This window comes from Lynx rufus, unplaced genomic scaffold (genome assembly GCF_022079265.1).
Source record: "Lynx rufus isolate CCGP_SWC_20201006 ecotype Redwood Valley unplaced genomic scaffold, mLynRuf1.p SCAF_23, whole genome shotgun sequence".
Taxonomy (NCBI): Eukaryota; Metazoa; Chordata; class Mammalia; order Carnivora; family Felidae; genus Lynx; species Lynx rufus.
Window position 1 is genome coordinate 11,965,930 of NW_025814838.1, and position 27,590 is coordinate 11,993,519.

A 27,590-nucleotide genomic window follows, 5' to 3' on the forward strand; every position below is an offset into this window, starting at 1 on the left:
AAGGCGTTTCCTTCTCAAATAAATTGGGAATTGTTTTTTAAATAAGATACATGAATGAATTAAAGGGCAAATGTGTTATTTTAGCCCAAAAGGAAAATGAGTTTTTCGAAAGATGCTCGACAAATGTTTTTCTCTCTTTCGACCCAAATACTCCACTTTAAAGAAAAAAATAAATACAAGTATCATCCCCCATCTCCGTGAACGGCACCTCCTCCATCTACACAGTTGCTCAAAAAAGAAATCTGGGACCCCGACAGCACCAGTCTGCCGACCCCCTCCCCACATTATCTGTCAAAGGCATCTACTTCCTGTCCTCCCCTGCCGGTACCCTGGACCTGCCACCACCCTATCCCCTCCAGACAACTGTCACCGTTTCCTGTGGAGTCCCTGCACGGATACTCTGGGTTCCCTGCCATCCCTCTTCCACAGAGCGGCCAGAGCAGGAGAAAAAACATCTATTCTAAATGCCCTGATCCATACTGCTTCCTTGCCGAAAACGCTTCAACAGCTTCCCATCACGGGTGGGGAGAAGAGCCCACCTCCACAGCCTACTACAGGCTCTCTAACCTCGCCAGCTGCCTCCAGCCACGCTGGCCACCTTCCAGAAGGCTCCTCTCCCACCCCTCTGGGCCTTGGAACACACCGTTCCTGCTGTCTGGGAAGCCTCACTTAGCTAACTGTTAGTCCTCCCGGGTCTCAGTGACCCAGTGAGGGATCTCTCTGGGCCCTGGCCCCCTTCCCTGCACACCTACTGGAACTTACTACCACAAGTTACTCAGCTCGAGCCTGTCTCCCCAGGAAGACGAAAGCCCCATCTCCGTCTTGCTAGTTTGGTTCACTGTTACACACCCAGCCTTTATCACAGGGTCTCACCCCGAGTAGTTGCCCAAAAATGTTTATGAAAGAAAAGGAGGAAGGGCGTGAATCCAAAATGATTTTCTGAGCTCTAGCGCAATAGGGACAGAAGTACCGGGTTCCACTGGCGATGTACTTCCTTGTCTCCCAGTTGCCACAGAACCTCTGACTTTGACCTCCACCTGTCTACAGAAAATGTCACCATAGCCTCCTCAGTGACCAAGCCAATGCACCGTGCTTTCAGGGCTCAGCTCTGGGGCCTCCCTGACCATCAGGTACCACCGCATACTTAAACCCCGTTGCCTGGATCTTCCCGAGGCCGCCCCTCAAACGCCAGCGTTCCATTTTTGGTCTACTGTTACCTGCTCTTACACATCTAAGTTGCTGGCGGCCGCCTGGCCCCGTCTCCCCGAATTACCATCTATCCGGGCACCTAGTGAAGAGCTCCACCTAGTGGTCCTACAGATCCAGAGGCCACGACTGAACCCTTGTCACCTGAGGGGCTCCTCTGCCCTGCCCACAGCCATCCTGCTTCTCAAACTGTGAACCCCTAAATACTTTTCCAACCTGTCCCTGATTTCCCTGTAAGGTGAGCCCTCAGCAAGTCTGTTTTCACGCCACCTGTGCCCCAGTCTTGTCCCCTTCACAGCCACCCTCCACCACGGCCGCCGGAGTGCCTCAGTGAATATGAAAACCTAACCCGTGTCACCCTCCATGCTCAAAATCGATCACTGGCCGTCAGACCCCTGGTAGAGAGAACCCCGTTCTTCCAGTGGGAGTGTGAAGACGTCCTCTGAGATCTGCCCCTCCGGCCTCGTCACTCTCCTCGTCCTGCCCAGACACACGAAGCCTTTGCTCACGTTGCCTCTCCCCTGGGAGACCCTGCCCCGCTCCGTTCAAGCCACGGTTCAGTGAGCATTGCTGCTGTCTCAGACACAGATGGTGGCAGCCCAGGCTAGACATTCCACGCAGGGGAGACAAGGACCCGATGTCTGACTCCAGGGTTCTCTGTACTACGGTGCATCACTACAGGATAGAACTGCACAAATTCAACCACCGGATGTCCCCTCACGTGCTCACGGTAGGTACAACAAAGGAGGAAGAACTCTGACAGCGACCGGAAGCATCTTATGACAAACTTTTCCCAAGCAACTGTACTATCTTCCAAAGTCCTCAAGAGTTAAGCCATGGAAGGTCTTGGAGATGTGGAGTCAGACACGAGAGATCTTCTTCTAACTTAGACCCATTTTAACTTTGAAGCAAAACAATTTTCCTTAAGTATCTAAATAGAAGTACCTTTAGTTTATAAAACTTAGCACTAACCTTTTTGGATTTTTTTTTTTTTTTCATTTTATTTTAGAGACAGCAGAGAGTGGGGGAGCGGGGCACAGACAGAGAATCCCAAGCAGGCTCCAGGCTCAGCACGAAACCCCATGCGGGGCTCGATCCCATGACCCCAGGATCATGACCTGAGCCAACAGCAAGAGTCAGACGCTCAACTGGCTGAGCCCCCCAGGCGGCCCAGCACTAATCTAAGAATGCCAGCCTGGATTTCTCGCAGGTGTCTAAAACCCAATGTGGATCCTTGGCAGAAACACACAGTCAGATTAAAGGTAATTCTGTTCTCCCATGGCTGCGAACGTCCACACTGGTACTTCCAAAAACAAACACAATGACCTTACCCTGTTGCAATGATGTCAGCCAGCTGAGGTGTGTTAGGCGCAATTTTGATGGTGACAGTTTCAAAGTAGAGGTGCTCTTTCTGAGCGTGGATGGTGTATGTCCCAGTCGTGATGTTCTCCAGGCGGAATGAGCCATCGGCTTTTGTTTTGACTATAAAACAAGAACATGCAAAAGAAGATGAGCCAAAAACAACCGTATGTCCGCTCCGTCTCCACGAGAATGCTTGAGACAAAAAGCTGGCATGTTTCACAGTCTTTAAGATGGTTTCCTTTCCATTTCTCTCTGTGACCAAAAACCAGCCCTGGCAAACAGTCCCGGGGGCCAACGCATCTGCTGACCTTTGATCTGGTTATTCAGAGTGACCACTGCCTCCGGAACACCTTCTCCTTCGGGTCCATTCAAGACCCTCCCGGTGACTGAGAATCCCATGACGTGGAACACGGGCTGGAAGATGAAGAACAAGGTCTGCAGGTGCCTGAGCGCAAGAGCCTCCCTGGTTCACTCAACGCCACCAGTCAGCGATGCCACCGCTCAGCCCAGCCGCCCATGTGGGAGCCCCGTGTGCCAGCCAGGCCCCTCCCGGCCCCCCATCTCACGCTGCTCCCACACCGCTGCGCTTTCCCCGGGGTCCACCTGCTTTCTTACATTCCCAACACGTTGATGTCTGTCAAATAACTGGATGACAGAGATCTAGAAGTTTACTCCTCCAGTTAAAGCTCACGGAGTCAAACTTGAGAGAGCCCCCCACCCTTGCTCCCAGCTGCCTCCTCCCCTCCAAATGCCCCCTGTTCCGCTGAACCGCACCACCCTCCAGTCTCCCAACCTCAAGCCCCAGCGTACCTGGGACCCCTCCCCACACTCCGACACCTATCTGTTCTCTGCATCCCACCCCCGCCAGTCTCTTCGCACCACAACCCGGATTCATGGCCTTGTTGCCTCCACCTGGGCCACCTTCCTCATTTGCCATACCCCATGCTTGGTTTACACGTGTCTGTGCCCCTGCTCGTGAGTGCCATGGCTTTGCTCTCCCTGGAGTCGCTCTGTTCCAGCCCCCCTGATCTCTGGGGCCTCAAGCTGACCACATTTGGGCACGGCAGGCACGCCTCACGTGGGCCTGTTACACCAGCTGCTCTCTCGGCCTGGATCACTCTTTCCCACACGTGGAGATCGGGGCGGAGGCCTCTCCTTCTCACCACTCAGGTTTGGGCTCAAACCATTAGCACCTCTGTCCAAGAGGCCTTACCTGACTGTCCATCCCATCTCAGGGGCCCTGCCTCCTGCCAGGGCCGGTCACCATCTATCACGCTAAACTGTTTTATTAGCTTCGTCAGATTTTTACCACTATCTGAAGTGACCTTGTTTGATTTCTTATTGTTTGTCCACCTCTTATTGAATGCAAGCTCCATGAACATAGGGACCTTTTCTTAGCTGGTATACAGTAGGCACTCAATAAATCGCTCCTGAATGAATGAAGGCACGCATGCATGCATACATACAAGAGCGTTTGAGAGAATTTCAAATAAAATGGCTTTTTTAAAATTCAGGAAGCCCCTCTTGATCCTTCCAACAAGATGTGGTTTATCCACATACTGATCCCTATATTCACCCAACAGCTACTTGTATGAGACACCTACTATGTGCCAGGCACTAAATCACAGTAGGAGGAAAGAATGACGCTCTGATGGCTCCTGACCTCATGCAGCTCACAGGCCGCACCCTGAAATTTTAGTCATGTGTTCAAAAACTTGCATTTGGTTGAGATCTGGGAATGTCCTTCCCCGCTCACCCGCCCCATCCTTCTCTGCCAGCCCCCTGAAGCAAAAGCAAGGACATCTCCTCACCTCCTGCCTACTCCGGCGTGCACAAAACAGTCAAGTGCTTTACAGAATCTTAAAAAGCAGTCAGAACCCCACTGAGCATGTGACCTAAAAGCTAGCTCCTACCAATTTAAGCTACTTTAACATAGTACTTTCAAATGTAACATTAAAAGAAAGTGATTAAAATCTAATTTTTTCAATAACTGTAACACTGGGAGGTCTGTTTTTGGAGACTACTATTTTCTTTGGGGATCTGCTCTATCTAGCAAATTTTCTACAGTAACCATTATCTACTTCTGTAATTAAAGATAAAATGTGATGCAAAACACATTTACCACCTATTTTAGGATCTAGGGAGTTTGTCACCTCTCACTCACTCCCTCCCTGCAGCCCACACTCTCAGCTCCCACCTGGTTCATGGCCACAGCCTCCTAACTAACCCCTCCCTCACTTCCACCTTGCCCCTTGCAACCTCTCCTCAACATGACAGGCTGAGGAATCACACCTCCCCTCTGCTCAGAACCTCAGTGGCCCGCCAGGTCCTGTGCTATCTGCCCCGTCGTCTCTCCCTTCCCCACGCCCTCCATCCCAGCCACCCCGGCCTCCTTGGGGTTCCTCAAACCCTCCAGGCACACTTCGGCCTCAGGACCTTTGCACCTGCCACTCCCTCCGTCTCAAACACTTCCCACCCTGACTCTTTCCCCTCAGGTTGTTGCTCAAACACCACCCTCACGGTGAGGACTTCCAAGGGCACCCTGGAAGACCCCAACCCGTCTCAGTGTGTCACCTCCTTCCTTGCTTCATTCTTCTACACAACACTTATCACCTTCTGATACACGAGTGAATTTACCTATCGGAGCCACTGACGTCTGAAAGAACAGAATTTTGTGTCTCGTTAGGTCCCCACTGTACCCCCACCCCTGTGACAGTACCTGAATCGTCTGGCACTGGCACGCACTAAATACATCTCATGGCACAAAGTAGCTATAACTCAGGCTCCAATTTTCTCAGATGAGGAAATTACTGAGAGTGGATCCCAGGCTGAACTGGAACAGAGCACAAGATTCTGTTTTTCCCAGCAGCCTAGCCCTTATAGATACAATACTGGTTGTTTATTCTTAAACACGTTTGCAAGGCCTGTGCCCAGGGTGGGCAACTTGGACACCTGTCCCTCCAGACGGCAGGCAGGTCTTACCTCAATTTTCAGGCTGTCGTGTTCCACTGTAAAGTCACGTCTAGAAGGAGCAACATCAAAGGTGATCCTCTCTCCTCTATAGAAGGGGATCTAGAAGGAAGGGTCTGTTCATTACCAAGGGCCAACAACAAGATTCAACCATCAATATTAATAACTGACCCAACAGGCCACAAATGACAAGGGGTTTGAGGCGAGCTGAGAGACAAAATATTAATCCTGTTGCCGATCTTAAAAGAGGAAGGCCCAAACTTTTTCCAGCTATTTATTACCAAAGGGTCAGAATCTCGTCTTAAATAATTACACTACATAAAATGGTCATGAAACTGCAGGTCAATCATTTATTCCTTTTAACACCCAAATGGCATTGATTCTTGCTGCGTTGTAAGAGTCCCATACATTCACAGATGCAAATCTCGTCCACTCACCACAGTGTAGTCCCCACTTGGCAAGGAATAGAAGGAGAAGGAGCCATCTTCTTTGGAGACCACAAAGCACAAATACACCAGACTCTCGTCTTGGGGCTGGAAGCCGGGCACTGGTGAGATGTTGCAGCCCAGGACATCCTGTGCCAAGGGTGGGGGGAGGGAGGGTGAAAATGACTTCCTTTTCCACTTATGTGCTCTGATCATCAGCAAATGGCCATGCTACTGGAAAATTTTTCTAAGTTTTATGTCACGAGATACGTATTTCTGAAATCCAGGGCATAGTACTGGAGATAAAAGGAACACGGACTTTTTTACACTCGAGGTGAGAAGTTAAAAATTGGCACAGTCTCCTTGGAAAAAAATGACATGACTGTCTTCATCTATGACAGGTCACCACTCTCAACAAGAAAATGGAGCGCAGGAAGACGAAGTGGCCGGCCCACACAGCCAGCAAGAGGCAGGGTGGGGACTGGTCTGCACCTGGGTCGGACTGATTTCAGGGCCTGTGCACTTTCTGACATAGTCCACTCCTATCAAAGCCACTCAGCTTCTAGGGAGTCAACCGAGAAACACAGTGTTCTTAAACGTTGAAACAATACACCCACCTTGAGCTACATTTTCAGCAGTGTGTTCTTGGTCTGTAAGCCCGCAGCCCCGCCCACAAGTTTGTCTGTTCTCCACTTTTCTTTACTTACCTCTTTGGATACTACAGATGAGAAGAGAAGGAACTTCACCCCTTTCATGGGCTCCCCGTCGCTGCGGACTGACCCAGACACATTGTAGCCGGCTACGATGAGGGGGCTGGCGGCGTGGGCGTTGGAATTGGTCACCCGCACGGTGGTGCTCGCCTATGGAAGAGGGGAGTTTACCTTCCCAAGCAACAACCTCTCAGGATGTTCAACAACAGGAAGACGTGCTTCAGCTAAAACAGTAACAGGGGGCACCTGGGTGGCCCAGCCAGTTAAGCCTCAGGACTCCTGGTTTCGGCCCAGGTTGTGATCTCACATTTCGTGAGTCTGAACCCCGCATCAGGCTCCGTGCTGACAGCACAGAGCCTGGTTGGGATTCTCTGTCTCCCTCTCTCTCTGCCCCTTCCCTACTTGCTATCTCTCTACTGCGCTCAAAAGAATGATTTCCTTGGCATGGTAACACTTTACTTTTTCACATTTTTCCACCTTCCAAATTGTCCACCTCTGTTATCACTCCTGCTACCATGCTGTTCTATCTGCTCCAATTTTTTTAAATGAGCACGCTTTACTTTTTTTTCCGTATTTAATGGTGCAGATGCATGCATTTTTAAAGCCGTCTGCCAAAGCACAGTTTACACGGAGAAAACACACGCGTTGAAGGTGTACAGCACAGTGATTTTTCACAAACTGAACACACCCTGTGACTAGCACCCACCAACAGAATGGAACCAGCACCCAGAAGCCTCCTCACGCTCATTTCCAAGGCACTACCCCCCAAGGGCACTCATTATCCTGATGTTTAGCAGCATGCCCTACTTTGAAACACAATTTTATATTAATAAACTCAAATTCCTTTATGCATACAATTAACAATGTAAGCCTTAAAATTTATCCTAATCAGAATGTATAAGCCATGAGTTGTTTGTTTTGTTTTAAGCCATGAGTTTTAAACAAAACCTTTTTAAAACCCTGAAAACTGGCAGGCGTGAACAGTATACAGAGAAGTCTAGGTGTGAAACCCTACTATCTGTTATACATGCATAAAACCTTTTCAATAAAAACAGAAATAATGATTCTGATGGTTCTTTCACAAGAATGAGACACAGTCTCGGGGCACATGGGTGGCTCAGTTGGCTAAGCGTCCAACTTCGGCCCAGGTCATGATCTGACGGTTCATGGCTTCGAGCCCCGAGTCAGGCTCTGTGCAGACAGCTCAGAGTCTGGATCTTGCTTCAGATTCTGTGTCTCCCTCTCTCTCTCTGCCCCTCCTCCACTCAGGCTCTGTCTCTCAAAAATAAATAAATGTTAAAGAAAAAAGAATTAAAAAAAAAAATGAGACACAGTCTCAAAACTAGCATAAAAGTTAACATGATGAAATGTCCTTTAGATCTTTCTTCAATTTGTTTTTCCACAGATTCCAAAAGCTCACCTTCTCTGTTTCTTCCTTTTTTTGATCTTTTACTACGAACGATTTCCATCAAACAAAAAGATATGAAGACTACCCTAAAGAACACCTATATATACACTCTAACCAGCCAAAGAAATAAAAGCAGAAATAAAATTCAGGACCCTTGCGTACCTCCAAATCCCCCACCTGCCTCCCTCTATGGATGTCAATGTCACCACGGACTTGGTGTCTGCCATTCCCAAGCACAGCTTCATGCTTTGTCTACATAGGAAGTACCCTGAATGTTTGTCACGACTATCTAAACAATACTGTTTCCTTACCTTCAGCTACTTGCCGTTTTCCCTCAACTTTATGTTTTTTTTTTACTTTATGGTTTTTTTTTTAACGTTTATTTTTGAGAGAGAGAGAAAGAGAGAGCAAGCAGGGAGGGGCAGAGAGAGAGGGAGACACAGAATCCAAAGCAGGCTCCAGGCTCTCAGCTGTTAGCACAGAGCCCAACGCGGGCCTCAAACTCACAGACCGCGAGATCATGACCTGAGCCGAAGTCGGATGCTTAACAAACTGAGCCTCCCGGGAGCCCCAAACTTTATGTTTCTAAATGTACTCCTATTGATCTACGTAGCTCTGGTTCATTCATTTTTGCCGTCCAACAGAATTCTACTGTGTGATGAAACCACTCTCCACCTAAAGGACATCAAGGTTGCTTACGATATTTTGCTATTACAAGCAAAATTGCAATAAACATTCTTTTATATTCTCCTTGGGCACACGTACAACAGGTTTCTAAAATGTTAAGTGTATTTATAGATTGCTCTTTCAGGCTGGAAAAAGAACAACAAATAAATCTAATCGGGTCCTTCTGGTGTTGATTCAGCTTAAAATAGCTACAGTTAATAACAGACCTATTTCACAGAAGGAAGGCAATATTGTCACCTAAAACCAAAAGCAACATAAGCAACATCTGCTACACTGAGTTTTATCTTATAAATACCACCAAACCAATCAGTAGCACTGTCATTTTTCATCTACTTCCAGAAAAACCATAAACCCATTTCATACCTTGAACTGAAATCCGTACGTTTGTCCCCAAACCAGAACACTGCTGGCACAGCTATCAACATAAATGAAATACTCACCTCCTTCAATGCCCAGGTTGGATGAGTTGCAAGAATTTCATAATCTCCAGGAAGAACTTTAAAAAATGCAAACCTAAGACATACAAAGAGCCAATAAACTTTCTTTCAAAACAACCCAAGTATACTAATTTATGACTAGTATTGGAAGCACTAGAAAATAATGTTCAAATTATCACAAACTGGCCATTAGCTGGTTAAATGAGCATAAACAAAATTCAATCCTTCACTGTACAAATCACATCAGGGAGCACTTATTACTTCCTGTATATAAAAACAGGTGTTCTGTGGGCTGACAGGAAGGAGGTTTTAGTTTTCTCCTAAACCCCAAGGATTTCTGACCTGAGAACCAGTCACTGTGTCTTAGCCAGGGATCAGTCACAGAACTTGCAAGTGCATTTTGACAGAGGCGTTAGGCATGAATAGGCATAGAGAAGGGAAGGGGTGCCAAAGGAACAGAAGTGGGAAGGGAGGAGTCCTGTGTAAAGAAGAGAGAACAGATCCGACAGGCTGAGGCCATCGCTAACACAAGATGATGCTGATGACACTGGTAGGGCAAATGACAGCAAGCTTCGAATCCTGTGCCGGAGAGTTTAGATGTGTTAGCAGAAACAGAGTAAAAGGCGTTCCGGGCTCTTGCACAAACTACTGTGATGAAATCAGATGCTGACAAAGACCAGTTAGGTAGCTGTAGACAAACCAGCCCCAGAGTGACAGGAGATGAGGCTGGGAAGGCCACCAGCAGGATTCTGACATATTTAACCCTTTCAAAGCGCAAAGCCCAGACGACGAGAGGGCTAACTCTAGTGAAATGGACGATCAAAAATCCACCTAATTTCTTCTCCTGTGGTGTCATTTTGCTACTTTGCTACAGTAACATGGAAATGACTACTGGATTTTGCAATTAGTGAGATTGAGCCTCTACTTCTGCAGGGTAAGATCACTGTTTTAGATAAGTGCAGAGGAATGAGATTCAACAAGTTCAGGTCACTTTTCCCAGAGAGGTCAAAAGCAAACTACTACTAGTCTAGAGAAAATGGAAGCCCCGCGTCCCCCAGCAGGCTTCAATCAAGTAGAAGTAAACCTTATCCCCAGACTGAAAAATAATTTCGACAACCCTCATTTAGAAACTGGATAGCTTACCGACAGACTCATTATCAACTTCTAATTTGCAGTTAAGTTGGTTTTGTATACTGAAGGAGTAATGATTTGAATGCTTTCAAAATTATCAGTTGGAACTATTCTGAATTAATCTTGGCACATCTGTTAACACTTACAACTTGACGACATAGATCCATTAAATAAATGGCTTTAAATCTGACTCAACAAGGTTAATTTAAATAGTTGTTGCTTCGAACTACAAAATAATTTTCATGTAATAGTGATGAAATGATTTTTTAAAAATCGTAATAGAGCAAATCTATATGGAGCTAACACGATTAAGCATGTATTCCACACCAGGCAGTTTGAAATAAAAATATTAATTTAATCTTCCTAATAACCTTGGGAGGTGGGCTCCACCACCACCGTCACTTATAAATGAGAAAACTAAGGCCCAAAGGCATTAAGTAACTTGTCTGGGACCAAATCCAGTAAGTGGGAGAACAAGGACCCAAACCCAGGTTTTCAGGTTCCAGAGCCAGCCCCAGCTGTTAAATGAAGGCCTACTACGTGCCAGGCACTGCCGGAGGGACTGTAGAGACCTTAACTCATCTCCTCAGTGCTGGAGGAGAGAAGTCAGATGACTTCTTTCACAGACAAAGGGTTTGAACTTGCCTGAAGAGTCCAAACCAGGATTTAAACCCAGGACTCCCTATACCTGAAGCTCCTCCAGCCCCAGTAACAGCACCCCCTCTCCGTGAGGCAGGATGACACGGGCACAACTCACTTTCCACCAGGCTGGGTCACGGTGGACTGGATCTTCGCTTCGGTCCCCGTGTTTCTCAGAGACACCTGAACTCCTGCGGGGCCCAGGGGCTGCCCTTTGCTGAGAACCTGGCGAGGAGAAGGAGGTCAGGACTGAAGCCAGGTGCAAAGCTCTCTCCACTCAGGAGAACTGCCCGGCCCGTTCATGTCCCCCCTCATGGAGCTTATATCCTTCCTGGGAGCAAGACTCCTTAAAAAGATTAGACAGATCACGGAGACCCTTCCCAAGGAGAGCTGAGGGGCTGAGAGAGGGAGTAGTAACAGGGAAATAATACTTTGTTTCACTGAACCTAAGACACCATCAGCCAAAGAGACACCATTATTCTACAATCTCTACAGAGAAAGAAAACAATATCCATGATCCTCCTCCCTAGCAAGAAATTCACACATGAAACCAGGACCCCCTCGCCTCATCCAAGGGTGAGCGCCTCACTCTCGGTGTAAAGGTAAAGGAGAAATGAACCCGCCAGGAAGACAAGGACAGCAAAGAAATCTGCACGTGTCAACCTTGGTGCCGGATGGAGGGAGAAAAAAAAACTCCCCTGAGAATCTGAGCTCGAAGCTGCCATTCGCACAGGTTAGCACTCTAAATTCACACGACCAGGGGGGCCCAGAGAACTCTCAGGGAATCCAGTTTACTGAGACAGCCCCTGGGGGAAGGGGCCAAAGCAAACGCAAATCCTGTCTGGAAGAGGCCGGCTTGGGTTTCCCTCAGTGAGGACAAGATGCCACCCAGCCTGGGGCCTCCGTTCTTCCTGTCCTCACCCCTACGAAAGGCCAGCCGTAGCAGTTATTCGCCAGCAGCCTTTACAGGGGAATGGCCTGGCATTCCCTCGCAAGCGCCCTTGTGGAAGAATGATAGGGAACCTAGATCTGACCCTGAAAAACACCCACTACCTTGTACATGAAATTCCACCCTCCCAAAGCCTACCTATGGGTCCCGTGTGGGCTTACTCGCCCCATTTAAAGCAGGTTAATAGAAGACGCAGTATATAATACGGAGCAACCATTAAAAAGAACAATCTTCCAGAGCCAAACCTTTCCATTCACAGAGAACCCCGTGAACACAAAGTTGATGTCCCCGCCCTTTGTGCAGATGTCGCTGACGCCGTCCACGTAGAGCTCCACGTTTGTTGGCTCTGAGAAGTGAAGGTGGGAGGGGAGGGAACAAACAGGATACGAGACACAAGAGCAAGTTTAGTGCTGAGGTAAGGTGAATGTGCCCGGGCAAAACACCCCTTACCAGTTAACTTTCATTTGTTTTTGAGCACTTACTACGCGCGCAGGGTTAAAACTCCAAAGGTACCAGGAGGTATGAGGAAGATCTCCCCCCGACCTCTTCCCCGGACACCCAGGTTCCCACCCCAGGGTGAAACAGCGTGTGCAGGATGATATGCTTTGATGACAGTCTTTCGGCTGAGCCGTATGTCAGAGCCTCAGTGACAATTCGGGACGCACCAAATCGTTTCAGTTCCTGGATGCTTACCACGGACCAGACACGGAGCTAAGCGCGCATGTTCCTCACAACTACGTGAGCAGGGGGGTAAAAACGCCTCCAACTGATTATTAAACTGACACAAGGAAAGGTTAAAGGACCCCCCTCCCCAAAGTCACAGAGCTTGTGAGTGACAGAGCCCCAATTCAACCTGTAAAAGCCTGCCTCCAAACTGTCCCCTGACCAAGTGCGTGAGTGCAGCCACGGCAAAACGAGACGGGGAGCTCCAATGCCCACGGGAACCAAGCAGGGAGACAGGCCGCATGGGCCTAGGGTGAATGGAAAAGGGGAAGCCACTACTCACTTTGCACCAAATGCCAACTTTCTCACAAAAAAACGGAAACCTGGATTTTTATGTGCTATCTCCAGAATTTTCAGTATTAGCAACTAATTGATTTTGTCTAAAAAAACTGAAGAGGTCATCATAACAAGGGTTCAAGCTTTTAAAAGGTTAGGAAGAGGGGCACCCGGGTGGCTCAGTCGGTAAGTGTCCCACTTCAGCTCAGGTCTTGATCTTGCGGTCTGGGAGTTCAAGCCCTGCGTCGGGCTCTGTGCTGATGGCGTGGGGCCTGCTTGGGATTCTGTCTCCCTCTCTCTCTGCCCCTCCCCCGCACACATGTTCTCTCTTTCAAAATAAATAAATAAACTTACAAAAAAAAAAAGGTTAGGAAGAATGTAGAATGGTAAGTAGAGAAAAAAATGGGAAAATCAGGAGAATTTTGGGTAAAGAATTACACACACACACACACGCACACGCACACACACACAGAAGATGCCAGTAAAAAATGCACAAAAGACTTAAACAGACACCTCACAAAAGAGGCTGTCAACATGGCCAATAAACACATATAAAAAGCATTTATCTCACTGACCGTGGAGCAAACATGAAACACCACATTACCACCAGCATGGCTAAAATGAATAAGAGTGACCATACCAAGTGCTGGGGAGACGACGAGGCACCTGGAACCCTGATCACTGCTGGTAGAGCAGAATTTGCCAAACCTGCTTGGATATTTGATAAGATCTACTACAGCTGCACATGTAAACGCACTGTCACCCAGCAAGTTCCCTTCTGGGGTATACCCAACAGAAATGCAAACATGCTAAAACGTGTACCAAAAGATATGAACAAGGACGTTCGCAGGAACACTATATTTAGTGGCCAAAGTCAGCAGCCCATATGTCTGTCCACAGAAGGGGGTGAATCACCTTCTATTCACACGGTAATGAAATGAGTGAACAAAAGCTACAGGTAATACAGATGAACTTCTTTACCAATGTCAAGAGGAAGAAACCAGTTGGCAGGAGGGGAGGGGACCCAAACAAAACACTCCCACAGGGTGCTGAATCTGTAGCCTCTGCTTTAGTCCTATGCTGGGTTTCCTCCACCTCCGGCTTTCTGGAAGGCACAGGTCAGGTCCCCCCCAGCTACGAACTGGAAAAGAACTTTCCTCACAGAGCCACACTAGCTCTCGGCCATGTGAGCTGCACTTTACCCTTTGTGATGGCAGGGACTAAATTCTTCCTCCTCTAACTCAGGAGCAAGATGGCCTGAACCAACCAGCACCCCAGCCCCCCCCTTCCCAAGCTACAGAACAGGGATAAACACACATCCACTCTTGGAAGCCACGACAAAGCAGAGCCCTCTCTTCTTATCTCAACCCCATTCCGTTCCACATCTCCGGCTCTGATACAAGGCAGACACATCAGGAAAGTTTTGAGCTTTTGTCTGTATGTGTGCAGAATGCTTTTAAGTATTTATTCCCTACTAATTATGTGCCAGCCTTTCTCAGCACGTACACACACTAGCCCATTAAATCTCCAAGACAGGCCATGAGGCAGCTACAACCCCTCCCCTGAACCCCTAGCGAGAAGACACCAACCCAGGGGGAAGTAACTTATCCAAGGTTGTCACAGAGCCAGTAAAGCCCAAGGATGCCAGATCTTGTGATCTTTTCTTTTTTTTAATGTTTTTATTTATTTTTGAGAGACCACAAGCGGGGAAGGGGCAGAGAGAAAGGGACAGAGGATCTGAAGCGGGCTCTGCGCTGACAGCCTGACAGCAGAGAGCCTGATACGGGGCCTGAACTCACAAACTGAGATCATGACCTGAGATGAAGTCAGACGTTCAACCGACTGAGCCACCAAGGTGCCCCTCTTGTGATCTCTTAAGAGAAGTAGATCTGGATTTTCACGTGAAATCTCACGACGTTGAATATTTCAATCAAGTCACTAAAAATGCCCCAGGGGGCTAAGAAAGAAGCCATCCTAGGACAGGAAAAGAAGTCCCCACTCCTGACCTCTAGAAGTCATTCTGCTGCCACTTAATGAATGAAACTACAAAAGCAGAGCTTCCTGAGGCAGATTCAAGAAAGGATGCCTACTTTAAGAGAAATGACAGAAAACCTTAAGGTAGGTCCAAGATAAATCCAATTTAATGTAACAAGCAGGTGGGGGGCGCCTGGATGGCTCAGTCAGTTAAACTTCTGACTTTGGTTTAGGTCATGATCTCGTGGTTCACGGGTTCGAGCCTTGCTTCGGGCTCTGTGCTGACAGCTCGTAGCCTGGAGTCTGCTTCAGATTCTGTGTCTCCCTCTTTCTCTGCCCCTCCCCCGCTCGTACTCTGTCTCTCAAAAGTATATAAAAAAGTGTATATATATATATATATATATATATATATATATATATAGTAGCAAACAGGAAAAAGCCCTGTTCCACACTAGAAATGTATCCTTAATATTTTAACAGTATACGCACTCCAACAATTTAAATTAATATTCAGCACACAATCTAATCCTTTACAGAGTATGTCTGGCTATTCAGTTAACTTACCAAAACTCCACCCTAGGGGAGGCTCGATCTTCAGAATGAAATCTCCCTAAAAGGGGGGGAAGAAAAGGTAGAGGAATGAAAACCAATGACCTTTCAATTAGTTTAATTTACTTCAGGGCTACCATTTAATCTAGCATTTTCACACCTGCAATGAAATTCCAAGTATAGGGGTGCCTGGGTGGCTCAGGTGGTTAAGCGTCCACCTCTTGATCTCAGCTCAGGTCAGATCTCACGGACCATGGGTTTGAGCCCCACATCAGGCTCTGTGCTTACAGCATGGAGCCTGCTCGGAATTCTCTCTCCCTCCCTCTGCCCCTACCCCACTCGTGCTCTCTCTCTGTCTCTCTCTCAAAATAAATAAACTTAAAAAAAAAAAAAAGAAAAAGAAATTCCAAACATATACTGTGTCCTTCTAAGTCGCTGTGGGCTGTCTGGTTCCCTTCGGATGTGGTGGGCTGAAGCTGGCTGCCCAGAAGTCCCCATCCAACCAATCACGAGACACCACGTTAACGCCCATGGGAGAGTTCTAAAGGCGTTATGTTCAGCCACTCGCTGTCTTCTGATGCCAAACATGCGACTAATGGAGTCTCCTACTAACCCCGCCTACATCCAAGGTTGCCAGGGTCATTGTGTATCTTTAGGAACAAAAGTCGTTTCTTAAAACTAGATGTTACTCACACACCTTGCTTTCTTGAGAATGATACGAATAGTTAAAAACAAAACAAACAAACAAACAAAAAATGATTTTAAGACCAACCTATAGAAGTCAGCCCTACATACTGCAGTGAAAGATGTAATTTCAAGAATAGTGTTGTGTTATAATATTTTAAATTGGGAAAAGCCTCTACGCCTATCAATAGAGACACGGTTACATAAATTGACAGTTTTGATTTGATTCTGATGTGCTATGTGGCCATTAAAAATAAATCAGTAGACCTGTACACGCTGATGTTGAAAGTGTACCAAGATGTTACCATAGGGGAAAAAAATAAAAAATTGCAGAATAATTCCTGTTGTTTAGTTCCATCCGATATAAAAAAAACAAAGCCAAAGCTATGTGTACACACTGACTATTTTTTGCAACTTCCTGTGAATCTACGTTTCTAAATAAAACGTTGAAATGGGAAGGGTAATGAGGGTGGGGTGTAAGTAGGTGTGGATACACGTCTATGCATACACGCACATATGTGGGCATCTTTACAATTATAAAAAATTTTTTTTTCTTAATGTTTATTTACTTTTGAGAGAGAGAGAGCACGGTGGGGAGAGGCAGAGAGAGAGAGGGAGACACAGAATCGGAAACAGGCTCCAGGCTCTGAGCTGTCAGCACAGAGCCTGAATGCGGGGCTCGAACCCACGAAGTCTAAGATCATGACCTGAGCCGAAGTCAGACACGTAACTGACTGAGCCACCCAGGCGCCCCTTTATAATTATAATACAGAGAAAGCCGTCTCTTGGGATACACACCAAAACTTTTACCAGTGGTCATCACTACAGAGGGATGAGAAATTGGGGGGCAAATGGATAAATTTACTTCAAATACTTCTAAAGACCTTATTTTGCTGTTTCCCACAAAGCTCACAAATTCGAGTATCACTTGCACAGTTTTTTTTAAACAGTATTTTAAGCTGCTTGCAAATAAAGACTTCTATTAAATCAGGGTTTTTGGATGTCGGCACTGCTGACGTTTGGTCTGTCCTGTGCAGCAGGTTCAGCTTCATTTCCGGCCTCTGCTCACTAGATAAAGACGCCCTCCCCCAACACCAGACAGGTGTCACAACCAAAAATGTCTCTAGACACTGGCAGATGTCCCTGCAGACACTGAGAACCACTGTTCGGTTTGTACTCAATCAACCCACTTTATAAATTGTCTCCCTCAAAATTTGGCCAGGACTGTAGATTCCACTTATAATTTACAAAAGAGACAAGCCTTTGCTCATGTGCCAAATAAAGCCTGCTCTGGTTAGGGCGGTCCTGGAGGCCACACCACTTCCGATCATAAACGACTACAGTAGTCTCTCTTACCTTATCGTACAAGGGGATCATAAAGTAACCATTATTAGGGGCACAGTCTGTCTGGTATTTCAAAGTCCCGTGCTTGGTATACAACTTTATCTAGAAGGCAAGAGAAAGAAAAAAAGTCATAATATTGCCTTTGAGGATTAGCTACATTACACCACAATGCATTTGGCCAATATGCATTTGCTGAGGACCTACTATGTGCTGTGATGAACACCAGGCACTAAGGTCAGAGACAAATAAGACAAAGTATCCACGAAATAGTGTAATTAGATATTTTTTAGGTTAGAAACCCTCTAAAGACTACCCTGCAAAGTCATATTTTTCAATATTTTTCAGTGTATTTTTAGCGGCTGTCTCTGTGGATGTAAAATAAATTTTCCAATGTGCTATTAATAAGGTGCTTATTAAAATGCAATCCCCAAGCCCCACTTCTGTTTCTAAACTAGAAGGTCTTGGGTGGGGGGACAGGGATCTACATTCATCTCAAATGATTCCCAATATTTGCGAGTTAACACTCATCTAGGAATTTTTAATTTCCTCTTTTATTTTCATTCTTAGGCAAAAATAAATCAAAAGGCACTTAATGTATGTCTTTTCAAGGGATCTCTAAAGTTCTTGCATCCTGGGCATTTCCAAATACAATCTCTTAACCTTTTAAGACACTCAAGCAGCATCTGGGTTTTCCACATGCTGTGTGACAGTCATTTAACTTCCTGAGGTCCAGTTTCTTCATAAACACAAAAAGAGCCACTCCCCTTCGTGGTGATTATACAGACTCACATCAATGCATATTAAGCACCTGGCAGACAGCATGGCTCAAAAAAAAAAAAAAGTGTTCTTATCGTTTTACTATATTACTATGTGGTAGTACTAACTTCTCTCTGCCTTTACTTTTCTCTCGGAGCCCCAGGAAACTAAGTAGCACAAAGCCTTGCAAGGCAGCTTCTGAACTGGTCTGTGCCCACACACTGGGAGGCAACCCAAGAGGTGGCACGGGCACCCAGCAGAGCCCTAGAACCCTGCCATTGCCAGTGGGTTGACTCATTAAACACCTGACTTAGGATCAAAACTGGCAGAGAAGCGAGAGACAGAGGGGTCTTGAAGGTGATAATTATTTTCTTTAGTTAATACATGGTGCTGGATTCTGCTTCTGTCTCAACACCCTCCTACAAGAACAAAAGCTGGGATTTGGAACAAGGCCAGGGCGACCCAGTAGAGTGTGGAATCTATTTTCTACCCCTCCCCAAACCCATCTCAGCAACCAGATTTGTAGAATATACTGGTTCATTCCTTCACCACAGCCCTTCAGCTGCCAGCAATGGACTGGCTCAAATGTGCTTTCAGTCAGCCTTTGGGGTCTTAATCCCCCCAAAGTCCCTTCTCTTTGCCAGCTCATAGCCTCTTCCTTTTTTTTCTCTCTCTCCAATCCCCTTCTGCCCCATCACAGTACCCTTCTAAGAGAGAGGCCAGCCCTCCCTCAGGTCCCCTCCCATCTATCCTGACAAGTGACCTTACTTTTCACAAAAGCTTTCTGGGCCATAATGCCACTGTATTGATAATCATGCAACTGCCTGGGGCTTTACAACTTAATAAAAAAGACTTCAGCTAAAATCTCCAGCATTAATTTCACTAACTACCCAGAAAGACATTCAGGGCAGCTGCCAACTCTCCATTTTTAAAGGAAAAGGAGTCCCGGGGTGGGGGGATATCGGGAAAGATTAAAAATACATATTCCCAGCCCCAGAGATGCCAACAGAGATCTACCCTGACAGGATCTTTGGGATGGGAATCAGTGCTCTCTAAAAGCATCCCTGGGGGGTTTCGAGGAGTGGATTAGAACTTTTGGGGGCTCTGAGACGTGGGGTACATACCTCTAGGTCCCCAACCCCACTCCGTAGCTGACCCCACGATAGGAACCCCCACCCCAGCGCGACGGGGAGGGCATGGGATGGTGGAGAGCCCGCGGGGGGCGGAGACTTCAAGGAGGCAAGGACTCCTAGAACGTGGGGCAGGTGGCAACCGCCTGGCGTTTGAGGCGAGGCCACCGCAGCCCAGACAGGTTGAGTAACTGGCTCAGGGTCACAGAGCGAGCTCCGGCCCCGGCCGCGGGGTGGGCGCTCACCTCGATGAGCGAGTAGTTGATCTCCACGTCCGACTTGACGAAGCCCCCGCAGCCCACCACGATGTCCTCGGAGGCGCGTGCCGGACCCACGCCACTCAGCAGCAGCACCACAGCGGCGGCCACCACCACTGGCCCCGGCGGCCCCAAGCCCCCGCACGCCCGCATGGCCGGGCCTCTGCCGCCCGACCCTTCGCAGGCCTCCAGGTCCCGCCCCTAGCTCCGCGCGCTGCCCGCTGCTTCCTCCTCTGCCCGCCGCTGACAGCCCAGGCCCCGCCCCGGGGCTGCTGCGCGTGCGTGCTCCGGCGCCACGCCCCCTCGCCAGACAGGCTAACTACAGCGCATGCTCAGCAACAAAACCAGACCATTAGTGCCCTACGGTGGCCTGGAGGACTCCGCGCACCGTCTATCAGGTGCAGTTGCAAGGTCCCTGATTACAGTCACAAACTCCAAAGTTGAATTATGCTTTGGAATTCAATATCGCTGAAACTGGAAACGACAAGAGACTGTTGATTTAAGTATCCAACTACTCCCCCGAATGTTTTTGGCACATGTATTTCACAGGTGATATATAATCTCAAAAACCCGTTTAGGAATTTGAGTCAGTGCATTTTTCCATTATAAATAATCAGTACTTTTTAAAAAAAGCAATACATAGGCCATTTAAGGTCAGCATTATGTTTTTATTTTTATTTTTATTTTTTTTTAACGTTTATTTATTTTTGGGACAGAGAGAGACAGAGCATGAACAGGGGAGGGGCAGAGAGAGAGAGGGAGACACAGAATCGGAAACAGGCTCCAGGCTCTGAGCCATCAGCCCAGAGCCCGATGCGGGGCTCGAACTCACGGACCGCGAGATCATGACCTGGCTGAAGTTGGACGCTTAACCGACTGCGCCACCCAGGCGCCCCGCATTATGTTTTTTTAAAAAAAGGGTATTTGAAATTTATTTTAATCCCAGTTCTAATAACATTTGTGTAGAAACAAACTTGAGGGTTTTTCTCCCATAAGCAAGAGATGCAAACAGTTAATTTACTTTGAATTGTCTGTGATTTGAAGCATGGTTTGTCAGAAAACAAGTTCAAATCTCAGCACGTTGTGCTTTGCCCCAAGATTATACATATACTATGACAAAAACTGGATTTAACTGCAAGTTACCACATCAAAAGAGACAAAAATTGCTTTTCTGACCTGATATTGGAATTCTTCCATTTTGCCCTAAAAGAGAATCAAGCCCTTTATTTTGATAGTTTTTATATTTTATTTCTAAACAACCAGGTAAGAGAGAAAATTTCCCACTAGAATTTATCATTGTGACCAAGACTTAAGCAATATACAACTATGAATCATAGGGAGTTTAGGCCATGCAATGGTTAAAACCCTCATGGGTCCTATAATGGAATGATACATCCCCCAAGGATCTCAGTCATGAGCACATCTGATTTCAGTTTCTCACTCTGCACTCTCACTGGAAATACAGTGAAATTCTCATCTATTTGGTTATAGAGAGAATCTAGCTTAATATTTATTTCATTTATTGGGTATTTATAACTACAACTGAAACAGATGCCCTTTCCTCTCCCTAGCATGAGTCCCTGGTTTGTCTTAGCAAATCCGCATGGGGCTGAAAGCCACCAATTAGGAAATGCTGACCCATGGAACCTTCTCACCTTACAGAATGGGAAACTGAGGCTGAGAGGGGGGAAAGGGACTAGTTTAGGGCTCTGCATTCAGCCCTGTACTGTTCAGAGGACTGGGTTCTGTTCTTGGCTCACCCAACTGATTTCCTCTGTGTTCTTCCTTACTTTCTGACCATTCCCCCAAAATTCCCACCATTCCCCACAAATTCATCTTCACATATACAATAAAATAAACACTAGGACTGTGGCAATGCCTATCAGAGGTGGGGTCACATGGGGTCACAGTAAGAGAGGCCTCCCCCTAATTTCCATCAGCCTCCACCAAGATCACCTCAAATAAACAGACATAATTTATAAATGTGAACAGCAGACCTGCCACACTCAGCTTCAAAACTGAGTTTGTTCTCTGTGTCCCTGCTCTTCCAGAAGACCCAGGCTGGAGGACAGCTGAAGGCATACTGACTTGGGCCCCAGGCCAGGGTTGGGAAACCCCAAAAGAAAGGGGAGCCCACACAGTGGAGGCCATGCGAGAAGTGGCATTCAAGAGCTGCAGAGAAGTGACAGGGCGATGTGGAAAATGCATAGAGTCTGACTCCTTCCTCCAAACTGAGTACCTGTGTTTGCCTGTCTGAAAAAGCTGTCTTTTCATTTCTATCTTGAAAAGAATACATGCTCGTGGCAGAAAGAAAGAAAACAGAAAAAGGAAAGGAAAAAGAAAAGAAAAATGAGGATTTCCATGATCACTGCTGGACTGCACATCCATTTTTAAAATCTATGCATACATGTTGCATAAAGGATTTCCCAAAAAGAGCTACTGTCTGGGAACACACCTTGCTTTAACACCCAGGAGAGGAAGGCAAAGATTTGACTTCCTTCTCCCTCTTTCCCCAACCTAAGAATATACTTTTTTTTTTTGCATAAATATTGTAGCCTATTTTGTATTATAATCTTGTTTTCATTTAGCATTTAGCAACTATCTTTCCATATTATATTTCTGAAATGGCACAGTGAACCACTGCTTAGTAACCTATGGATAACATAACATTACTAACACTAATAATCGCTAACTCATTGAGCATTTACTGTGTTCTTGGCACTGTGCTAAACTCTTTATTAGTAATCTTAGTATCTTCCCACCACCCTACAGGCAGACAGTGTCCATCCCACCTGTTGCGGGACTGGAGGGTTTTAGCGGGATGCCACTGCACTTTCCGGGGCTCCGAGATCCCCTCCCCCAATGCCGGCCCGGGCCACCCAGAGTGCCCCCTCCAATCGCCTCGTCTCATCCCTTCCCGCCCCACCCTTGCCGCGCGGCGGGACCTTGCCCCGGGCCTGGCGATCCCGGAGCTGGAATCCCAGCCTAGCCTGTCAGTCTCCGCCCCTTCCAGGACCCGGAGCGCGGCAAAGGAGGCTGTCTCGGGACAGACGGACAGACCGCGGGCGGACAGACGGACAGACCGCGGGCGGACAGACGGACAGGCACGGGAGGCGCGCGATGGCCGCGGCTGCAGAGCCCTGTGTGGGACAGGGGGTAAGTCCCCCCACCCCCACCCCGCCTCCTGCCCCACTCTCCTTTTCCGGGCTTGGTAGGTCTCTCCGGCAGCTTTCTCCAGGGGGTGATACCGGGTAGGGGAGAGACCACCAAATTCCCAGGCAAACAGCAGGCAAGTGCGGGCCCTTTAACCGAGCCTGCCCCTGGAGACCCCAGCACCACTAACGGGGCCTCCCGACCTCCCAGCTGCCTGCAGGCTTTGACCTCTATTTGCATAAAGCTTCAGGACCCCCACCTCTCTGGCCGGCTTCCTCTTTCATCCAGGCTCTTAGCGAAGGACTCTGGGAAAGAGGCTCATGGGATGGGAGCAAGGGTCGCAAACTCCCAGGATTTCAGGGGCCGGGCCGGTAAGGCAATAATAATAGCTGATATTAATTGAGGGCTTACTTTGTGCCCCACATCCTCCTATGTGCTTTATTGGTACCAACCCATTTAATTCAATCCTTAGAGGTAGATTCTCTGAACACCACCCCTCTCCTTTGCAACAAAGGAAACTGAGGCACAGGGAAGTTGAAGTTCACAGAGCTGGCCAGTGGCAAAGTGGGGAGCAGTGAAGAAAGATAACCAGTGTGGGAGAGGGAGGGCTGTTAATATAGTAGGAAGAGAACTGAAGAGCCATGTTCTCTGAACTTCCCATTCATACTTTTTGTAGCATTAGAGAAGGCCAGCCAAGAGGCTGAGAGAAGAATCACAGACCCAGGGGCACCTGGGGGGCTCAGTCCATTAAGCATCTGGCTCTTGACTTGGGATCAGGTCATGATTTCATGGTTCATGGGTTCAAGCCCCGGGGCTCAGCTCCGACAGCATGGAGCCTGCTTGGGATTCTCTCTCTCTCCCTGTGTCTCTGCCCCTCCCCTACTCCTGTGCTTGTTCTCTCTCTCTCTCTCTCTCTCTCTCTGTCTCTCAATAAATAAACTTAAAAAAAAAAAAAAGAATCACAGATCAAGACCCTCTGTAGAACAAGCTTTGGGGTCAAACAGGCTTCATGGGAATTAGCTCTGCCACTTTCTGTATGTGTGAGCCTGAAGAAGGCTGTTCCCCTCTCAGTGCCTCAGTTCCCTGGTCTGTGAAATGGGAACAGTAACACCTACCTCTTAAAATATAAGGCTTAAACGACAGTCTGCACCCAGTATTCATCCTGGAACCCAGGTATCCCAGACTCCAGGACCCAGCCACCTTGGTTCAAATCCCAGCACCACCATACTGGGTGATAGTCACCCAGGTTATGTAACCTTTCTGGGCCTCAGCTTCCTCATATGCAAAATCAGTAGCATAATTGCTTGTACTTCTTAGGGTTGATATTATTAGCATTAAAGGAGTTGAGACTTATAAGGTACTCCAGAGAGTGCTGGGCCCATTTTCATGTCAATGTTAGGAGTCCAGATGGTTGCCTTGCCCCCTAATCAGGTGAATCTGGGACTCCTGCATTGTAAGATCACAAGGGTCGCCCTGGTGTTCCCTCAGGTCTGGAACTGGACAGAGCCTGAACCCATTGCTGCCCACCTACTGAACGTGTGCTTCCTGAAAACGGCAGGGATCTGGGTACCCCCGATGTACCTCTGGGTCCTTGGCCCCATCTACCTCCTCTACATCCATCGCCACGGCAACAACTACCTCCGGATGTCCCCGCTTTTCAAGGCCAAAATGGTAACCGCTGCCTCTGGGAGGCTGTAACCAGACAATGGTTGGGAGGTGTGGGAAGCTGGCTGGAGCCTTGGCGGAGACCCCAAAGTGGACACTCCTCCTTTCAAGGAGCACCCAGGGTGGGGACAAGACGGGGACCTCTTAGTCAAACAGAGCAATACTCCAGAGAGGCTACAGAGGTAAACTCTGTGGAACCAGATTCCCCCAAACAGATATGGTGACAATGAAAATCCACGCATCTGCAAACACACACATCCGGATGTTCAGATGTTCCTGGCCAGTTTGTGACTACCATACCTTGGAATTACCCACAGTGTGTGAGGTATACTCCTGGGGTACACGAGGCGATTTTAGGGTCACACTTGGGTGAACTTTTAAAAATTTTTTGAACAGTTACGTGTTGATTTTTATGTTTTCCCACTGGCAGTTCTAAACACCGGTTCTTAAAATTGTTCTGTATTTATTTTAGTGTGTTACAAAAACACGGGCATTCCAAGTGTGAGCCTTTCTGCTCATCCATCCCGTTCTCCAAACCTCTACAAGAATGTCCTTCCCAGGCATTAAGGAATCTGCTCCTGAAATCATTGTTGCACTATATACTAACTAACTTGGATTAAATTAAAAAAAAAAAAAAAAAAAAGAACGTCCCTTCCCATACCACCTCGTTAATTTTTGTCCTATTGTCGAACTCTTCCTTAAAGGGCCAGACAGTATATATTTGAGGCTTTGAAGGTCCATGTGGATTCCATGTCACCTACTCTGCCATTGCAGCAGAAAAGCAGCCACAAACGACAGTAAATAAATAAGCATGACTGTGTCTCGATAGCATTTTCCCGAAAGTCACTGAAATTTAAACTTCATGTAATTTTCACACATCACGACCTATTATACTTTTTTGAGTTTTGTTCAATGATTGAAAAATGTCAAAAACCATCCTTAGCTCACAGGGGATACAAAAATAGGCAGCGGGTCAAACCCAGGCTGCCAGTAGTACTTGGAGCCCTGCTTTGGACTGTGAGGTGCTTGTAATAGTTCCTGCTATGCGCCCAGAGGCCTCGTCTTCTCTCCCACCTGTGTCCACCTTCTGCTTTCCTGCTTTCTCTCATTCAGAAAAGAGATCCCCGCATCTTAGAGAAAGGTCTGGAGACATACCAGTCCTGACAGAGCTTCTCCTTGATTTTATAGCAGGGGTCACGGGTGTCTGGGTGGCTCAGTCGGTTAAGCATCCAATTTCGGCTCAGGTCATGATCTCACTGTTGGTGAGTTCAAGTCCCGCGTTGGGCTGTGTGCTGACAGCTCAGAGCCTGGAGCCTGGTTCAGATTCTGTGTCTCCCTCTCTCTTTGCCCATCACTCACTCGTGCTCTCTCTGTCAAAAATAAATAAACATTAAAAACTTTTTAAAAATAGTAGAGGTCAAAGGGACTTGAAGAGAGTGTAAGTTTTTCATACCCTGCGTGAATGTTGTTTTAGGCCGCTTATTTATTTATTTATTTATTTATTTATAAATGTTTATTTATTTTCGAGAGACACAGAGTGTGAGTGGGGGGAGGGGCAGAGAGAGGGAGATACACACACACACACACACACACACACACACACACACACACAGAATCCAAAGCAGCCTCCAGGCTCCGAGCTGTTAGCACAGAGCCCGATGTAGGGCTCGAACTCATGAACCATGAGATCGTGACCTGAGCTGAAGTCAGACAGTTAACCGTCTGAGCCACCCAGGAGCCCCTTTTTTAAAAATTTTTTTTGATGTTTATTTATTTGAGAGAGAGAGACAGACAGACAGACAGAGCATGAGCGGGGGAGGGGCAGAGAGAGAGAAAGACACAGAATTTGAAGCAGGCTCCAGGCTCTGAGCTGTCAGCACAGAGCCCAACGCAGGGCTTGAACTCACAAACCATGAGAACATGACCTGAGCTGAAGTTGGACACTTAACCTACTGAGCCACCCAGGCACCCCCATGGTGCTTCTTCATACCTAAAGCACCTCGCCTGCGTACTCTTGGTGCACCCTGCCCCACCCTCACATTCTGGAAAATACTGGGTTGGCCTGGGTCCCTGGGGCATACACTTCCAGGTCAAGGTGAGTCTGTAGGTAAGGCTCCCCTTCCTGCTTCTTATTCGGCATCTCTCACACTGGCACTGCTAAATTATGATGTTGGGACCTTAGCGGTGCCTCATCCAGAGCCACCGCCCAGTGGGCGTGGGGTCCCTGTCTGGTTTGCCCCCCACCCTTCTTTTTGCCCGCCGGCCTTATCTAGCCAAGCCTGTTTCCCAGGTGCTTGGGCTTGCCCTCATCATCCTGTGCACGTCCAGCGTGTCTGTGGCTCTCTGGAGAATCCAGCGGGGAACACCCCAGGCCCCAGAATTCCTCATTCATCCTACTGTGTGGCTCACCACGACGGTAAGGACAACCCAGGCTTGCTGGGCTTGCTCCTGGCTGAGAGGCTTCTCTTGCCCTGGTGGAGGGTGTGGGGCAGAGCGCAGCTCCCTTCCGCCCTCCCTGCCCCTGTCCACCTTAAGGGGCCTGTCCTGACTCTCCTGTCCAGAGCTTCGCCATGTTCCTGGTCCACACGGAGAGGAAGAAAGGGGTCCGGGCATCGGGGCTGCTGTTTGGATACTGGCTTCTCTGCTTTCTCTTGCCAGCGACCAGTGCTGCCCAGCTGGCCTCGCAAGGGGTAAGTGGAAGCCTAGGGAACCGATGTTGCAGTTTCAGGCCGTGGGTTGCCCTGCCTCCCTCCTTCCTCCTCCCCTTTCCGCACATGACTTACTGTCTACACAGGGACACACACCACGGTTGCTTAAACTCCAGCGACACACAGGCACACTCACTCACACAGGTGTATGCGTCATCCCATATGTTTTTATGGACACTCATTCCCAGGGTCTTACACACTTAGCTCACACACTTCACTTGCACAGCAGATGCACCCCTTTGTGCCCCACCTTTCATGCATCACACAACTACCGTCTGAAACACACCCACACCTGCCGCCACCCAGTGTGTCTGTCTGTGCCTTCAAGCTCCCACACGATTCAGGCACATGCATCGCCCATTCCCACACTGCACACCCATGCACACGTCCTCCCTCGCACCACTGGCCACAGGTGCAGTGTTGGTTCACGCCGTCAGGAGCTTCCCC

General features: G+C 47.8%; 2 protein-coding genes across 2 annotated transcripts in view; one reads left to right on the forward strand and one right to left on the reverse strand.

Annotated features, from left to right (window-relative positions):
* The window catches only part of LOC124517771 (nodal modulator 1), a 56,133-nt gene extending 36,304 nt beyond the window's left edge, over positions 1-19,829 (reverse strand). The window contains exons 1-11 of the mRNA XM_047087301.1: positions 19,606-19,829; positions 17,487-17,576; positions 15,462-15,507; positions 12,170-12,270; positions 11,094-11,200; positions 9,209-9,281; positions 6,671-6,823; positions 5,976-6,113; positions 5,551-5,640; positions 2,877-2,982; positions 2,538-2,688 (exon numbers count right to left, since the gene is read on the reverse strand). Of these exons, the coding sequence (XP_046943257.1) occupies positions 2,538-2,688; positions 2,877-2,982; positions 5,551-5,640; positions 5,976-6,113; positions 6,671-6,823; positions 9,209-9,281; positions 11,094-11,200; positions 12,170-12,270; positions 15,462-15,507; positions 17,487-17,576; positions 19,606-19,770 (1,220 nt within the window). The 5' untranslated portion in view covers positions 19,771-19,829. The remainder of the gene's footprint in view (positions 1-2,537; positions 2,689-2,876; positions 2,983-5,550; positions 5,641-5,975; positions 6,114-6,670; positions 6,824-9,208; positions 9,282-11,093; positions 11,201-12,169; positions 12,271-15,461; positions 15,508-17,486; positions 17,577-19,605) is intronic.
* A 2,908-nt stretch (positions 19,830-22,737) lies between these two features.
* The window catches only part of ABCC6 (ATP binding cassette subfamily C member 6), a 51,666-nt gene continuing 46,813 nt past the window's right edge, over positions 22,738-27,590 (forward strand). The window contains exons 1-4 of the mRNA XM_047087813.1: positions 22,738-22,773; positions 24,259-24,441; positions 26,726-26,851; positions 26,997-27,125. Coding sequence (XP_046943769.1) covers positions 22,738-22,773; positions 24,259-24,441; positions 26,726-26,851; positions 26,997-27,125 — 474 coding nt within the window. The remainder of the gene's footprint in view (positions 22,774-24,258; positions 24,442-26,725; positions 26,852-26,996; positions 27,126-27,590) is intronic.